We start from the raw sequence: 18,660 nt of genomic DNA on the forward strand, positions 1-18,660 counted from the left end.
CTTTCTCAGCCTGTCTGATGCAGCTTACTGTTAGAAGCAAACGACCAGGAAAGAAAGGTACTCAGAGAAGGTTCCCAGAGAATGATAGGAAGCTACGTCACGCCACCACCTATCAGAAGTCGTAATGATGTAAGCACAGCAGGGGTAGTGGCTGTGGGACGAAGACGGTAGGAAACACTTTCACCTGTCCTTCAAGTTCAGACTGATATTTTACCGAAAGGCTGAAATGTCAGGTGTCAGAATTAAAACTCGTAATGATTTTTCTGTCTTTGCTCTGACACAGACACACTCTATGAAATCACCAAATATATTTGTTCCAACTTTAAGTTACTTGATTCTCTAAATATCTTTTAATGTGTTAGTATCCTCCAGTTTGTTTTCTTTGTGACCAATCTTAACGATGTCTGATACATTTTTGAAGATTATTCACATAATAACAGAAAGTATCCAGGTGCATCTCCAGGAAGTTATGCATCGGTGGTCAGGATCGCCATAGCAACAGTCATTTGAAAGATCTCTATCAGTTTGATGGAAGAATCCTAGAAAGGAAACGACGTGGAAATTAACGACAGGAAATCAGTAAACTGTGACTGAAGCTGAAGTGACCGTTGGCGTGTAGGATTCACGGGAAGGGCAGCTTTCTTGGCTTTTTAGTTTAGCACCTCGTCCCGCGGTTACGCCACGTACGCCGTCCCTCCTCCAGCATTAGTTTGGGGCGCTGTAGAGGACAGGGTCAAATGTTTTTTAAAAAGTGCAGATGGTTTCTTTCACTAACATCATCCCAAATTTCTCATTGCTGTTGCCAAGTTGTTGAGCTAATTTTCCTATTGTTTCTATCTCAATAGAATTTTTAGCATTCATTGCATTCAATTATTCATTTTAAAATATTTGTTTTCAATAAATATTTACTTACAGAGCACCACCTTTACCATCTGTGCTGTCTGTCCTGGCATCATAAAAGTGATGCACAGGAGGTTTCACTGTTTCAGTCCTGTAAGAGCAGCACGAACATTCGGGTGGGTTTAACAGAAAGTTCCTGCAGTGATTGGTTAATGTCAACGAGTCGCACGCCAAGCAGAAATCATCTCCTACTTGACACCAGAAGGCTGCACTGGATATTTATGGTTCACTGAGTAGAGTTTATCTTGTGCGAGTGCAGAACTGCTACTTGAGGCGTCTGCCTGAAGTGGCTCCCAGGCATTGCTCTTTTATAATACCGAAGAGTTATTTTGATGGGGACAATTAGACCTAATCTCATTCGCTAATTAGTGTAATTCCTCAAACCAATTTATTAGAATCGATACCAACTTGTGTAAAGTTAATTTTAGCTTTACACTGTTACATTTTCCAGTGGAAATAATACATCATTAATCATCTCTTTTGCACAAAAACGACTCCTCAGGAGGAGGATAGGATAAGGAGGATATGCTCGTGTGAAAACTTTCTGACTTTGTCCCAAACTAATTAAACCCGAAACAAAGGAGAGTAGTGCAAAAAATTAGAGCTGCAAAATAAAACAGTGCAGGGATTTTCCATTTGCATTCATTCCATTTTCCCAGTCTTGAAGATGCTAAAATAACAGCCTCAGAGGTGACCGGATTACATTAGATCTGACACGACTTCAACTTCTTGCAGCCATGCTGGGATTAACTTTAACACCGCATAACAATGCGCCGAAATGACCACTGAGGGAAAAGGACTATAATAAAGACAAGTACACGGATCTGCAGCAGTAAGACTCTCCTGATAAATACACACTCATTACTGTAGTGCTGCATTTAGTGTCAGACTCTTGCTGTTTAAACAATTACTACACAGATTGCTGTTAACAGCATTGGTGATCTGCTAACTCTGCAGCAAAGCCGGGTCATATGTTTAATATCAGTGGTAGTTTGGACCTGTAAATGCTATACCTGCTAAAATATATGCATGTTGCATGGAAAAAATTCACTAGGCTTCTGCTTGAGCTACATCTGCACAGCACAGTCTCACAGAGCCACAAGCTATCATTAAGGAGCATCGTTAATCGAAAGTTTGCCAATAATCCCTTCGAGTCTCCGAGAACTGAAAAATAAATCTTCAGTCGAGACGCAACCACTAACGTGCTTAACAATGCTTAATCACAGACAAGCTGCACTGCATCTCACATGAACTGCAGCATGTTAGAGGAAATAGGGACACAGACCTGAAACCGTCTACTGTTAAACGGCCATGAACACCAGCTATTTGCTGTGGCTGTTGTTTCATTACCCACCCAGACGGCCATTAAGACAGACAGTGTGTGTTAGGAATGCAGCAATTGCTAAAACAACAAAATAATTGAGTGAGTCACTCTGAGCACAATTCTTATCGGAGTTTGAGGAAGAGAGTCAAGTTTTAAATGATGCACGCACACACACACACACACACACACACACACACACACACACACACACACACACACACACACTAAGTGCACTAAGGATTACACTCAGAACCTGGGCTATGAGCACCTCTATCCTCATTTACAATCTTGTTCTGATCGCTGCTCTGTCAGAGCTAGACATTAGCATACTTGTACATGAGAATAAAGTGCTAAGTCGATGCTAGCAAACCAGGATATCCAGATGCATCCACAGAGTGGGTACTCAGTAATGTAGCATAAACTACGTGCCTGCAATAAATGGTAAATGCAATTGTGCCACAAAATAAGGCACACAATCTTTTATAAAATGACTTTAAAGCTCTAAAAGGGACCAGCACAAAAATTATGGTGGTTTAAATTAGAAGCCAAACAAAGCCGTTCAAATTCTTATGTTAGTATCCGATTGTTACGCCAGCTGTTGCTAACTGACCACACCTGGGGAGGTGTGGATAAAGGCATACCTGAGGCACACTCTGGGAAGGCACACCAGTCTTTGTCTTAGTGGTACCAGCTATTGTAGCTAACGTATTATATCACTTAAAATAAAACCTTCTCTCTGGGAAATCTGGTGTTAGTCTCCATATTTATGCTGGGCTTTTGAGCCGGGTCGTAACAGCAGTTGAGAGTAAAAGCAGCCACACCCTTTGCAATGCTGTAAACTGTAAAACCAGAGTACCCAGACATGCAGACATGGGGAGAACATGCAGATCTAACTGTATCTAGTTATAAAAAGGAAAATTACCTATAGAGACTTACACTGTAAGCCATGTTTATTGCATGAAAATACCCACATTTTGAGGTCGACAAGATTTTGTCGACAGTTTCAAACGAATGAGGAATCACAGTTTTTGGCACTTTCGTGTCGGTTTTCTTGTGTACATCTCAATAAATGCAAAACTCATGAAAACTCATCTTTTTTCTCTGTTAAAGCAAACGCGATGCTTTACCTACTTTATTCATTATGTTCTTTGTGGTGCCAGACACGTAGAGAACAGGGTAGATCCATAAATTACCTGTCTCCTTCACAAACTTACGCTGTGTTCAAAGAGAACTTTCATAACAAAGTAGTGTGAAGCAGGGGCCAGCAGACAAGCTCCATTAATGTCGAGGCAGGCCGATGATGACATAGCCACGATGCGACGGCGATAAGGAGGCGCAGGAGAAGAGAAGAGCAGAGAAATAGAGTGATTAGGTGTGGGGAGTATTCATTTAGGAAGACAAACAGCTTCATTTAAAGTTAGCCAAGCACAGAGGCACCCTCTCCCACTACAAATAGGTTGAAATTTGCATTTTTTTTCCTCTGACGGAGGATCCGAGCCCTCGCTCTCTTGGTCTCGCGTCTCAAGTGATAATAGATTATCTAGGGTCTCGCCTGAAGAGCTACTGTCTTTGATTTGCTTTTGAACACATTTTCTGTCTGCTTCTGCTCAACTAATTCCTCTCCACTCTTGATCTGCTGCTGATATTGTCACAGCAATACTTATCTGTGGCATATAAGGGCTGTTTTCTGTTTCATTCCTTGACTGCATGCAGAAAAGGAACCGAGTGCAGCGTTTGCAGTCATTTCACGATTATTAAACAGAAGAAATGCCACACTCGCTACCGTTACATTTGATTTCTCCATATCTCTTGCAATCACGATCCAGTGATGGTTTTACAGCTGAGAATGAAATTAAAGTTTTGAGCTTAGCGAACACATCGCGATGATTATCTGCTAAACACTCCCAGCAGTTGTAGATGTCATTTTTCCTGCAGACTGCCAGGAAAGAATCTCATGCAGAAAACGTTTTAGTTGCGGGTCTCCTGTCCTCTTTCACCTGCTGCAACCAGCTGGAATTTTTAGAGATAGAGTCACAAGTAGATGCACTTACAGATCACTTCTACTTTTATTCAGGTACAGTGAGAATATTTAAGCTCTACTGACCCAGTGCGTGTGGGTTTGTGGGAATGCAAGAACAGCCTTTTGTGTCTATGCAGATGGGTGGGTGTCTTCATGGTGCACGGGGAGTTGGATTACCGCCATTATCCTAGAAAATCAGCACCTCTACATGCCTTGAAGGTTTCACTGCACTTCACATTCAGTATAGTCATGCATTTGCACAAATTCTAAATATTTAGCACTTGGATACTTGCCTCCTTTGCCCTGCCAGAGGGATTTAGTAGCCTGGGCAACACGGCTCCTCTTTAAGGGTTTTCATGTGAATAAAAAGCCTGGAGATGGGAAATTTTTCATTTGATTTATTTTTAGGTGTACTTGACATTTCTGTTATTCATTTATGGAAATTCTTTTTACTGCCCAGCTTTGGAGCATGTTTTGCAGACAGAATATTCCAGCATGACGTGCACGTTACTCGTGCATTCATTTCTAAATGCAGATGAAAACTGTTCTCTGTTTAAAGTTAGTGTTGTAGTGTTTGGTATAGTTACACATTAAATCTGCTCGTTTAGGAAAGAGGCACCATTAAAGTGTTGTTATTCAAAATCATCAAATTAAACAATCTTATAATCACAAGTTGTATATTTTTTTGATACATTTGTCTCTATGATCTAGTAGGAATGAACAAGACTGCACCAAATATTTTATTTTTAACTAAATTTATACAAGTTACTGAATAAATCATTCAAAAAACGACATTGAATGGACCTTTTATAACCGCAGGGTTTTCGGCGTGTCTTAGTTTGGGTCTCATAATGTTTCATTATTTCAAACATTTCATTATAAATGTAATGCTATATGATTATTGAGTAGCATGAACTTCAGCGAGCCTCTTCTCTTATTAAAATAGTTTCTGCAAATTCCACAACAAATGAAACACGATCTGTCTCAAGAATTGCTCACTGAATGAAGCATTCAAGAAAATAATAATAAATGTCATTTTTAGGGAAATTATTATCTTTACATATTCTTTATGAAGTTATTAGAGTTCTGAGGGAAGTCTGAAAAGCAGAAAGCTGCCTTGAAGCCTAAATGACTGACGGACACTGAGCATCATCAAAGTCTATCCCAACTCTGGACTTTACATCTTGTAGCTAAACATCAGTCACATGAATGAAACAATGTCCCTCTTTTGTCAGTATGGATGTGGAATAAGCCTTATTTTATGCTCACAGTGCTAGTGGGGATCACACAGTTGTTAGTGGAGGCACCACTTGCTGAAACACAGTAGTTGCAGGATTGGCTGATAAGCGTCCAGAGCAGCGTTTGGCTGAGAGACTGCTGGACAACATGGTTTAAAACAGGAAGATCTTTAATGGCATCAACCTTGTTAATTCTAAGTGTGCTGTGTTTGAAGTTGGCTAATCCTGCTAAACTTATTCTCTAAATGATATGCTGATGTATGCGCATTATGCAAGAATTCTCTGCACGAGGATAAAATGCAAAAGAGAAGAAACCCCACTATTGCAAAAACGGATCAATAGTTCCTTATCAGGAGTTTGAAGTTGTAATAACATTTACACTGCCTCTATAAAATTACCCATTTATTGCATTATCTACTATTCCTTGACTTCTATAGATAACCTATTTAAATTCCATGACTTTAGCTTGTGGAATACACTTAAGAGGATTCTGCAGCATCTGAGAAATTCCACTGGGATCCATGTAGAGTAGGAAAGAATTATGGGAGAAGAGCCACATGAAAGAAAAGAGACGGGATTTCATCTCAGACCAACGAGGGGCAAAGATTTATTTTCAGATTTATCTAAAAAAAAAACCCAATAATACCTGTCCTGTGATACATATACATGACAGCGTAGATACTCACTAATGCCATACAACACATCTTACTGAGAGAGCAGAAATAAACTCTCCACCACTTAGTCCGAGTTAGCGCAGTTAACGTCGTTTCAGGTCAAGTATTTTGTGAATGCATGTTTGAGGACGCGGCCACCACCTCATCCACCTAAACACATGACCGCGCAGTAATATTTGTCCATATTAAACAAACCAAAAAACTGAATGTCAGTATCTATATCTGTCTGTACAAGTTGATAGTAATTAAGTGCTGCTTCCATATCCACCTGTACAAGCCAGTTCTGGATCATGTATGAATTTAGGGTAAGAGTTATTTATCAGTCCCAACCATGTTGTTCATTGGAGCCTGTAGCTTAAAACACTAAATCAAATGCACCATTAAAACCATACATATACATAATGTTTTGAATGTGATTGATCATTAGCTCAGTATAAGACACACTTTCTGAGAGAAACAGTTTTCGCTTCAGTGTCATTAAAATGTAAGAACCAAGTGGATATTCACGTTTTACAATATTTAATCTTAAAGCGAGTCAGCTATAAGATGAAAGAATCAGCCAGAAACGATGCTTTTTAATGAAATTACAGTAGCCAACATGATACTAGCAACATTGTTCCAACTAGTAGCCCTTTTTTCATTGACTTGCCACAGTAGGAAAAGCACAGGCTGAATTAATGATGTCCCAGTTTCATTAGGTGTCCCAGTAAGCTATGACAGTGAACCAGCATGTGCCTTCCTAATGAAATGTGGCCGTCATTAATACACCTGTTCGCCCCACGCTGTGACAACTGAAAATGTACACCGGTGGAATAAGAATCCATCGTTTGTGTTTCTCTTTCAAGAATCCAGTTGTTTTTCATATTAATACGAGCAGCGTATTAAAAAATGAACTTTCACCTAATCAGCATTTCGCAGCTGTAACATTTCCTGCTCAGTGTGTGCAGCTTTTTTGCAAAGCCACTGTAAAAACCCAGACTGGATTTCATTCCAGCATCACTTGACATTTATTGTGCATATATCTCGACTTGTTTTTATCCCCTCTCTGCCCTAAATTGTCTGCAAATATATATTTTTTTAGCTGGAAAAGGTGGAGGAGACCCATTTTCCAATTACAGATCTTGTCTTTAGGTGTTAATTGCTGACTGACCTCTGGAGCTGTTATTGGATGCCATGCAGGTTTTTTAATAACCTCTAATCGCAGTGAAACAGAGAGCCATAATAGAGAAGTGCCAAGGTGCTTTTTAACACAGCATCCTTCAATAAGGTGTAATCTCATCCAAACACAGAAGCCAGCTGAATGCCAAGTCAGAATGCTCCTTTGCAAACCACGAGCTGCTGTGATTCATGCTCTTCCGGTACCCAATCGACACTCCGTTTTCTATTGTTTGGGTTAAATTAGGTCAGCTAAGCAGCGTGGATCTTATTAAGAGTAGTGCTGTTTTGTTTCGGGGCGTTTGTCAGGGGGGGGGGGGTTTCTTTTGATTTTTTAAATTCCCAGTGAACATGTTTTAACTTGGCAGAATGAAAAAAAAACACTAAAAGCAGAATTTACTCCAGAGTAAATAATGACTAGACCGTGTTTTACTGCAGCCACACTGTATTATTGCTCCTTTCACATCTGTCCAGATCATTACATTTCACATTCTCCACATGCTCAGGAGCATCCAGGCCTACAGAAGTGCACTAAATCTTGCAAAGGGAATTAGCTCCCATGTCTTTCCTTTTCTCATATGTGCATGTTTTCATCTGTTTCCAGGCACTCCTCCAGCCACAGGTACCGGCACTTTGATCATTCACCTGGAAGACTACAATGATAATGCGCCGTACGTCTTACCATCGGTAGCGCGAGTGTGCGAGGACGCCTACAATGTGACTGTTGCTGTAGTTGGGGGCTGGGACAAGGACCTCCCACCCAATGCTGCACCCTTTAAAATAGAACTGGGAACACAGCCTGACCTGGACAAAACATGGAATGTTACCCGGGTTAACTGTAAGTATTTCATTTTAAAATGAGATTCGTCCGCCTGTATACAGGACTAACCTGAACTGTGTCAGGCTAGCCTCTTCTCATGCCCAGAGCATCGAGTAGTGCTGTTCTATCAAAGCCACCAGTATCTCAGAACTACACGCAGAGTGTCACCAAACAGGTACAGTTAGAGTTTAGTGGGAATTTGCAGTGTGGGACAGGCTATGCAGAAAACCTGTACTGAGAGATACTGACTACAAACTATTATATGTGCAAACTGTCGCTCTACTTCAGGTTAAAGGTGTCACACAGATCACGAATGCAATTTCCCACCATCCACAAAGAGCAAATACAATAAGAAGTCATTGAAGCTAAATTCAGTTTTTCTACTGAAATAACATTAAAACTGCAGTTTAATTTAATTTACCTTGATTTAAATTAAAATGATGGCTTGTTAGCCTTCATTCACAGTGTTTAAAATGACAATGATGCTAATTATCTTTGTGTTTCAGTTGGGATTTATACAGTATTTAGCAAAAGTGAGCAAAATTGGATTAGGTTTAACTATCTACATGGAAATATGAGGCAAAAACCAAGTTTGTACAATCCTACCAAGCTTGATGGTCAATGCTTGGTGTGACCGCCGTTATTCTTCAGTATAACAAACTGTTGTAATTTATCGAAGCAGTCTTTGGGAACAGTTCTCTGTGCTTCTAAAAGAACAAGAATCCAGAGCTCTGGATGTTGGATGCCTTTTGTTTTCTGTCAGGATCTGTGGAGGCCAAACCATAACTGATAGAAAAGCACAAAGTGGTGTAGTATCCAGGTATCCAGGTATAGCAGCTTTTGCTGCTGTGGCAGTATGTTTGGATTTCATGCTGAAATAAACCAGAAACCTTTCAGATGGTATTTGATTGTTGATCAGATGTTTAAATGCAGGACTTATAGATGTAGACAGTAAATGGACTGATTGTTATGTAGAGCTTTTCTACTCTCAAAGCACTTAATACAACACACCACATTCACACATTCACTTTCTTCTATGATTTTAGGTGCTTACTAACTAACATTCACACTGCGATGGATCAGAGAGCAACATAGGGTTAATATATTACCCAAGCATATTTGCACGCAGACTAGGAGGAGGCTCTGCCTCCTGAGCTACAGCCGCCTCAGTCGCTGTAGCACCTCTCGTCTGACCTCCGCAAAGATCAGCTGAGGTCTTTTTAAGCAAAAACACTTTCTATGAGATACGTTCGTTCTGTTTTTTTATGCAAAGTCAATCAAAATGCAAATGATCAGCCCAATATGTGGGCCAGGTGGACGAGGGATTAAAAGTACAGTTAAACAAAGAGGTGTACCAGCTACTACAGATGTACTTGTGATAGTGAAACCGGGCCCACTCTCACATTGTTGCATTCAAAAGGTCGCTGTAAATATACATTTTCAATGTCTGGGGTTGATATTATGAAGTTATCTAATTATGTTTAGTTAGAGTCTTTTCCTAAATCTACCAAGTGATTTTGTGAGTGTAAAACAAAACCAAAACATGCAACACACTTACAATAAGAAGCGAAGCACACTCCTGACGAAACATCTCCTTTCTCTTCATTCAGACTTTGATTCTTTCAAATAGGACTGTTGTGCATCCTCATCTGCAGCAGTGTGCCCACCAGTGTCAAAGGAGCAATGCTAAATGACACTTTGTGTTTATATATGCCGAGTCTGCAGTATCTAATAGAAGTGCAGTGTTTGAGGCTTTTGAAAGAGAGCGCACTACTCAGATACCATAATTGAGTTTACATAACAAAAAACTGGTTCTCCTAATGAAATATTAAGAGTAAAATATGACGATAGGGATTAGTATTTATATACCTCTTTCCTGGTCTTACCACGCAAAGTCCTTTGACTTGAAACTATACTCACCTCTTTATGTAGCCCTACATCTACAATTATTACCAATCAAGAGTCATTATTATTCTAATATGCATGTCTTTGGACTGTGGGAGGACAGAGCACTGTAGGAAACCCCACTCACACAGTGGGAGAGTCAACATGCTCCACATAGCAAGCCCATAGCCACCTCATGACCTTAACAGACTGACAGTCACTTTTCTCTTTTTTTGTATGCTGGTTTCTCTTTCTCGGGAGGTTTAAAGCACTTTTCACTGAGCCCGGGGAATCTAGAAGTTTAAAGGAAAATCTGAGAGAAGTGTTACAGAAAACTGGTACTCTGGAATCAGCTTCATCTCAAAAATGTTTAAGGGTCAATTCATCCGAGTACAATTTGATACCCTGTCACACAGTGTTGATTGGACTGTCCAGAATAGTGGAGCAGTCATAACTGGAGAGATTCCTACAGATCACATGATAAGGATGAGGAGAAAAACGATGCGCCGAGGAAAGCGAAGAGGAGGCTAGGCAGACAACCAAGACATTGAATCGGGGTTGCATGACCGACAGTGCTGTCTGTGTTTGTTTGAGTGACAGACCAGAGCTAAAACCTGCCCAGAGGTATTAGCTGTGACTGACAGCGGAAGAGGGGGGTACAGACACTCCTCAATCAGCACCGCTGGAAGAGACAGATAGGGCCAGCAGAGAAAGAACCCATTCCCAGTGAAAGAGACTGGCGCTGTGCTCATCTCAGCTGTGTCCCTCTGTGTGCTTCTGTTTGTGTGCACGCAGCACCAGGAGAGCTCGTGGCTCTGACAGTACATCGCAGTGTAAGAACAGCTGGAAGTTTTTATGTGGAGGGGTCGTGACAATACACGCAGACAAATGCAATTACGATTAAAAGCTTGCAGAGATATTATGGAACATCTTTCTGTATTCCTCACTTTAAATTTCTCTTTTAAAGTGTTCTGATGGAAGTCAGTAAAAGTTGTGCAACTTAACTTCATCATCAAGGCTGTCTACAGTCAGCAAGGATCAAAACGCTAACAGACTAAAATAAGTTTTCTGCTTGAATCCAGCACACGGACAATCTGCAAACCTTGAAGTTCTTTAATGGTCTTTTCGATATTCTTCGGCAAGTTCAGCGCGTGTGGAAAGTGTTGAGGGCTGATGTCAGTATGGATTTGTATGTTTGAAATTATGAACAGTCGCTGCAGCAAGTGCACAGCTGCTGTTATCCCAGGGGGGGAAAACACATATCAGTCAGTCAGCACCTGTGCTGCTTAGAGCCACACTTTGGCCCGATCTCTCCCTTTCCCGTCCTTTCTTCGTTCTGCGGCGTGGCATCGTGTGTTAAAACTGTTTATCCTTCCATATGCCTCATAGCTGATAATTAGCTGACACATAAACAAAGTAGGTGGGAAGTGCATGAACTTCCTTCTTTGTACTTTTAAAAATACTCTCAGAAATAAAGGCTGGAAGGTTCTGGATTCATTTAGGACGTGGGTGGGGGGCAAAAAAAGAAGGCAGGCTGCTGATCTTATGATTGAACAATAATTAATTGTAAAGTGTAAAAGATGGACAAAGCTACGATGTGATGAGTCAACAGACGTAGACCAAAAACAACGATGTCTTGTTTTTTGTTTTTGTCAGTGATTTGTCAAAAAATAAATTCTGATTCTTTTTTCTCTAATGAGAAATATAACTGACAAGATGAACGTCACATTGTATCCAGAGAGATTTAAAACTATCACCTGAACGAATAAACTCATCAAGAAAGTGCTGCTGAGGTCAGCGAAAGGGAGCCGATGTCTGTTTTCTTATAGAATTTAATTTGACTTGATTTCTTTTTCCAACCACAAGAGAAGAAACAGAATGTAGATTTATGGCACCTCGATACTGGCTTTGCTTTTCAGACCTAGAAGCGATGTCCACACTAGACACAAAATAATCTCTAAGAGATACGAGTTAATAAAGTTTCCATTGGGAACTGCAGCGGCGTGTCAGCTGTGGTGATAAAGACAGAGAGCTCAGCATTAGAACATTTCAGTCCTCTGTTTTAGTTTTACCTGCTTTTTCTCAGAGTTGATGGAAATGACTCATAAGAATGTAGGACAAGGGCACATGGCTCACCTACCTCCAGGATGTGTAGCAGTACATTTTGGGCTTAAAGTATTATTATTTTGAAGAGGATAACCTAAAGCATGGACAAGAGCTGCAGTCATGCACATGAACAAATGCAATTGATCAAATTCATACAAAACCAACCCAGAATCTCAAAGTGAATCCCCAAACACTGCTGTCCCAGGAGACACTTTAAGATGACTGTTAGACTCAGGGCTTTTTGGGCTCCATAGTCCACAACAACAACTTCGCTACTGCCCTAATTGGAAGCATTCGAACCTTCAATGCCCTAAAAACTAGATAAAAGATGAATGAGACTTCAGAGCTCTAAAGAAAAGCAACATAATAATAATCATTCTTCTTCCTCACACTGCTGTGGCACTCACAGTCACCAAACCACAACCCAAATGAGTACTTGTGAGAGATTTGAGTGTTGCACCACTATAACTACCATTGTTCAGTCAAGGAAATAAACATCTTCTGGCTTAGTTCATAAAACTGTGTTCAGTTTTACATAATGTCACGATCAGCTGTGTGGCAGGACTCGAACACGAAAAGGTGAAGTCAAAGCGGCCGCTTTATTGGCTGGAAAAACTAACATCAAATACAAAACTAAACTGGGAACAAGAAACTCTAGAAAACAAACCAGAGAACTGAGAACTAGAAGTTGGCTCGGAACACGGAGGGAAAACAGCATTGTGGGGGTGCGACGCGACAAAGGGCAGCGGAGAACACGGCGCTTAAATACACAAGAATGGGAAACACAGCTGGGACTAATCTAACATAATGAGATGAGAGGAAAGCAAAACACTGATCACAGGACGTGAGACTACCAAAGTAAAACAGGAAACACAAGACAAGCACGGAGATGCAGACTTGACCAGGAGGCACGGCTGACAGGGAACCCACAGGAGAAGCACGAGCACAAAGGCTGTATCCCAATTCAGGGTCTGCCGCCTTAACGGTCCTCAAGGGCCGCGTACTCAAAGACCGCTAAGGCCGGAAGTGCGAGGCTTGTGAAATGGGACGGTCTAGCCTCCGCCGCGCTGCCCAGGTTGCCTAGCAACCATGATACTAACAGCTGGAAACGTTTCCTACAGCTTTGTTTGACAGAAATGAAGGAGAAAATCTTTTGTTCATTTGTTTGTTTGTTTCTACATGAGCTTTGATCATTCTCTGTAAGATTAAGCTCAGCTATTGAACGGCGCATATTTTAAAGTAAAGGCTTTAAAACCAAGTTAGTACAAACGTCACTAATGTCACATAACTTTGCCGACGTGTGGCCAACAGTAATGTTTTAATGTTCTTCGTTATTAAACATTTGCACATAAATAAGTGACATCATATTCAGTACTTACTTAAAGTTTACTCTTCGGGCGCCCCTCATCCGCTGTTTTTTTTTTTCGGCAAAATTATCCACACCCACCGCCGCGCTATGCATTCTGGGATATGTTGGGCCACGAAGTCTACACCGCCACGTCCTTAAAATTCAGGGAAATGAAGGACGCATTGCAGGACAGCCTTCGTTGCGTCGCTGTGACGTAATCGGCCTTAAAATGCGGCCTTTAAGGCTGCAGACCCTGAGTTGGGATACAGCCATAGAGTTTGAGACAAGAAAGGTGTAGCACAGGAGAGGCAAAGAAACGAAACCAAAGATCTAAAGATCACTCAAACACAACCAGACACTAACAGAAACAAACAATATTAATAAGCAAAAACCAATGACAGGTCATTTATTACCAGGAAGGTTTCCTGTAATTTTTCACCAATCTGAGTACAGGGAGCAACATGTCCTGTTGTGTCTGTACAGAGGAAGACCTCGAGGTGTTTACAGCCACCCGGATGTTCACATAGTCATTCATGTACAAATCAGAGTGTGACGAAACATATCGATCTGCGGGAGGTTTGTGTGAAGAATGACCTCAGTATTTCTAACGTTTATTGCCTTATAACGTTATTTTGAGCACTGAGTTAAATGACAGATTTTCTAAGTAAACACAATTTGCCTATTTTAGAGCTCTCAGCTCTGGCAGACAGGTAAAATGTGTTGGCATGCTTATTGTGACACATTTCAGCACGAAGTGCACCAGTTTCAGTATGTTCTGTCGTGTCTCTTGAGAAATTTTAAAGTATGATGCAACAAAATGTAATGAATCTGATGCAACTTAAATGGTGGCAATTTCCATTGCTTCAGTTGTCAGGAATGCCTTTGCCCCTGCTTACTTTGTGTTTGTTGCACACACACACGTTTAGTTGTGCTTTGCAAAGGAGCTCACTGTTTATGTAGAGAAGATGGACGTAACTTTGAACCCCATCCGATTTTTTCTTTGTCTTCCACAGCGACGCACTCACAAATCAGGCTTCTGCGCAGTCTGAAGAAAGACAACTACCAACTCCCGCTGCTCATCACGGACTCAGGGGTACCCCCTTTGTCCAATAATACAGAGGTCAAGGTTCAGGTTTGCATCTGTAATAAGAACCGGATGCACTGCAGCTCGGCCCACTCCCATCGTGCCAGGTTTCTTGTGCCGCTCGCAACACTCCTGCTCACCTTACTCTGTAAGTACATCGCAACCAACTCCCACAACAACAGAAAACTCTGTTTTTTTTGTGTGTTTTTTATTTTCTCCTCAGTTCAAAAGTGAATTCCTGCTGATTCCAGTACAGACTCGGGTACAAAATCAATGCAGACAAACATCGAGCATCATTTTATTTAGGATCAAAGCAGTTTTTGCACTTATGTTCACGTGTAAAGAAAAAGGATTTGAATTCTTTGCCTGGGAAGAATACATCATTTAATTCAAGATGCACAAGTGTGTCTTGTACATTTTATGTTTCTATATTTCCTGCCTACAAGCCTAAGGCACTCCCAAGGAAGTCAAACTTGAATTTACTCTAAATATCTCATTTAAGCCAAGTGATGGTATGAATAATTCAGCCTTCTCCATTTACAGCACGTTCGTAATGGAGGACATCCAACAGCTAGTTTGGTGAGAAGAAAACTCATTTGCATCTTTAAGGCCCCAGATCCCGTTCTCGCTCTGTCTGGGCTTGTTCTCTGTAGTTTATAGGCGAGCTCGCTGTATGCCGGCGGCTGTCTACAGCAGGAGGGATGGTGACGGAGTAAAGCGAGAGAAGGAGATGATGAGGAATGAGAGGGTAAAAAAAATAATGTGATGGATGGGAGGAACAGAGAAGGAATTTCATTTCAGCGCTGAAAGATGGGTAGCTGTAATTATTCCATCTTTGTTCTGCTAATTTGTGTTTGACTGTAAAATGTTTTACTTCTGATCGTGCAACAAATCACAGCCATCCTTCCCTTTGTCCTCCCAGCTCTCTTCCCTGTCTTCTTCTACTGATCTTAAAACATCTTTCCTCCCTTTTTCTCATCTCCTGTCAATCCTGTCAAACTCTCTTCCTTCAGCCTCCTCTGCCACAGTTTTTTTTGTACCACTTGTCTTGTGCTTCTCTGTTTAGCTGCATTTTCCCCATAATCCTTTGCTTGTGGGCAGCGTCTCTGCTGTTCTTTTTCTAGCTTCTAGTATGACTCAGTGATCTTCCTATGGCTATAGATCAATCTGTCTATGGATGCATATCTTTTCTCTGAATATTCATTCCTAACAGATAACTGTTACAGAAAGCATTGTTTGAAGTGGCGCCTGCGCCCACTCTTCATCTTCTTCTGATTCAGCTATGTGCACTCAGTTACCTGCAACTTCTTCAACTCGTGATTCACAGGACACAAAGTATTAAATTAAAATGACAGCGTGTAGCAAGCAGCGGCATAAGCACACCGCACGACAGCGTTGATAGGCCATTAGTCGCGGTTTCGCTGCGACACACTAATCACAAGCTGATGCTGCATCAGCGTTCAAGGACAAACAGCCACCTCTTGGAAAGTTTTATGGCAGTGATCCTGAGACTATCCCAGCTGGAGCAGTCAGGTAGCTTTTCACAGACTCCTTTTCAGACGCAGCTTCCTATACGGGGTTTCCATGGTAGCGCAAACGTGTGTCTGAACTCGAAAGCCTTCTAATTGGTTGACATGCCAAAGATGATGTTAAGAGAGTCTTTGCCACAGATGTCCTTTTTGCTCTGAACGACAGTAGCCTTCATTACTCTACTGTAACTAGTGCAGTGATAGACAGCGGCATTCATTAACCAAATAGGTTCTCCAGAACACAGATTCTTGGATGCTTGTTCCGGAGGCTGTGCGCATCCGTTCATTTGGCCCGGAGTACGTTTGTGTAGTCAGAACACACGTTGCAGACGGTGGAGTTACCCCGACGCTGGAGGTTGAAGATTACAGACAGAGAGGAAACAAGAAAAGTGTGTGTGTGTCTGTATCTCTACTGGGAATCTGAGACAGTATTACAGCTCAGCAACAGAGGTTCACCAATTCAGACACAGAACATCTCCACAGACACACACACACACACACTGCGGGAGCTCAGAGAGATGACTTCTGCTCAAGCTCATCACACAGACCTGTGCTGGGGGACAGATAGAGGGGACTGATCACTGCAGTGTGTAGTCAGATAGTCTGACAGAGAGGCAGAGAGTATCCTGTTCCAATTCCCTTATCTCCAAACTGAACTCTGACCCCGAAAGAGAGAGATGAGAGGAAGAAAAATGAAAAGAGCCAGAGGGGGAAGGATGGGGAAAGGAGAAGAAAGCAGTGTGCAGATTAAACTCTGTTTTTTGCTTGCTGGGCTACAGGCATGCAGAATGCATGGCCAGCACAACAGCTATCTTAATTCTTCTCTTTCCTTGTATCTGTAGCTCTCCTCACTCATCCTCCTTCTCTCTTAATCCCCAACCATGTCTACTAAATATTTAATCTTTAAAATAATTGGCATCCACAAATCATTTCTTCAGGTAAAGCACGTGCGGTTATGTCAGTGAACATAACAGGGAAGTATCTATATTAAATATGTCTGCAGTCTGTTTACTGCCTGGAAAACATTAATGCTGGGGGAATTGGCAGACATATTTCTTTTTTTTTTACCCCATTATCTACATTTGCGGACTTTATTTATGGCTATGTTTAGAAAGACGGAGGTCTTTGTTAAACATTTGAAAAGGCAAGCCGAGGCAAGGGACACAGAATTAAAATGCTTCCCTTAACTGGGCATTCTTGATTTTCAAGCTAGTGTTTTCTGTAGAACGGCCCAATCAGATGTTGCCATTATGTCAAAGCCTCTTGCACACACACGAGTTGTCCTTCAGCGCTACGATACACCATCTTCTACCTTTCCAGCCTCCTAATGTCTCTATAAAACAAGATTTTTGTCTTCCTGTTTCCGAGGCATAAAGCAGGACTGCTAAAGGACACCTTGTGCTCATCATCTATTTAATTTTTTAAGACTCTATATTTGTCAAAATAATAAATATGTGAGACCGTCTCCTCAGCATGTGTGGAGGAGACTATTATTAGACTTTTATTAAAGGCTTATAGTCGTGTTTTAAGGCTGAGTAACCTCTAACAGCCATGCCAACACATAAAATGAACATTGGTGTCTCCACCTTTAGATGGAACTCATTAAATTTGTTAGGAAGCTTCTAGGAAATGCAGCTTCCTAACAAATGTTTAAGTATGTAAACTATGATTAAGAGAAGTGTACCTGTGTGCTATCTTTACTGCATCCAATGGAAACACTACTGGACAGTTTCCCTAAAGAAATGCAATGCAAATAACTAGCAGGCAGCAGAAAACTTGTTTTATTCCTATGTGAGGATGTCACACTAATCAGGTTATTGCAAAAATATGCACAGATGTCATTCTGCACAGTGAAGCTCAAATATAAGTGAAATTATGAAAATAAAAAATAAATGTATAAGACAAGTAACATTGAACGCAACTATATTCATTCATTAGCTCAGTCTTCTTATGACTTTTTTTTACACTAAACATATACTAAAAAATGTGTCAGAAGAAGCAGCAGAAGGAGAAAAAGAGAAGCAAGAAGTTGTGTTTGGACTGAGGGTAATTTATCAATCTGGTGTTTGAGTGGGGCTCAAGGAGAAAAAAGAGAAAATGACTGTGATCTTCACCAGTGCTTCAGTTCAGTTTTCTCTGTAAAGCATTCAGTAGGTAGAAACAGTATCAATGGAGAAGACGGAGAAAAGAAAACTGCATCATCTGACCGCCCTTATGGCAGATTTCCCTTTTTGTTTTACATTAACTGGACCAAAAGAGTTGTGAAGCATGTACTTAATATAGCAAAGAACTGGACTCCAATCTCACCTTATCCCACCTGCATCCATCCATCCCCTCCACCATGTCCTAGCTTGCTTTCTGCACCAGCTCTCAGCCAAATAATGCATCACTGGGCTTGGTTTTCACACCAATACATAATATATGTAACCCCGCTGGACGAATACAGAGTACAAGTGTGTGTCTGTATTTGCAGTGTGCCAACATATACTGTGTCTTCTAATGCTCAACAACCCTTTGTTTGCATTTGCAGGATTGGTAGATAAATCCCAGGGCTATGCGGGGGCCTACTTCCACTCCC

General features: G+C 41.2%; 1 protein-coding gene across 1 annotated transcript in view; it reads left to right on the forward strand.

The window, feature by feature from the left end:
- cdh13 (cadherin 13, H-cadherin (heart)) overlaps window positions 1-18,660 on the forward strand; it is a 396,226-nt gene that overhangs the window by 368,535 nt on the left and 9,031 nt on the right. Inside the window, exons 13-15 of the mRNA XM_084932749.1 lie at window positions 7,916-8,149; window positions 14,483-14,701; window positions 15,097-15,132. Coding sequence (XP_084788875.1) covers window positions 7,916-8,149; window positions 14,483-14,701; window positions 15,097-15,107 — 464 coding nt within the window. The 3' untranslated portion in view covers window positions 15,108-15,132. The remainder of the gene's footprint in view (window positions 1-7,915; window positions 8,150-14,482; window positions 14,702-15,096; window positions 15,133-18,660) is intronic.

This window comes from Perissodus microlepis, chromosome 7 (assembly GCF_051167445.1).
Source record: "Perissodus microlepis isolate ML-2025 ecotype Zambia chromosome 7, ASM5116744v1, whole genome shotgun sequence".
NCBI classification, from domain to species: Eukaryota; Metazoa; Chordata; class Actinopteri; order Cichliformes; family Cichlidae; genus Perissodus; species Perissodus microlepis.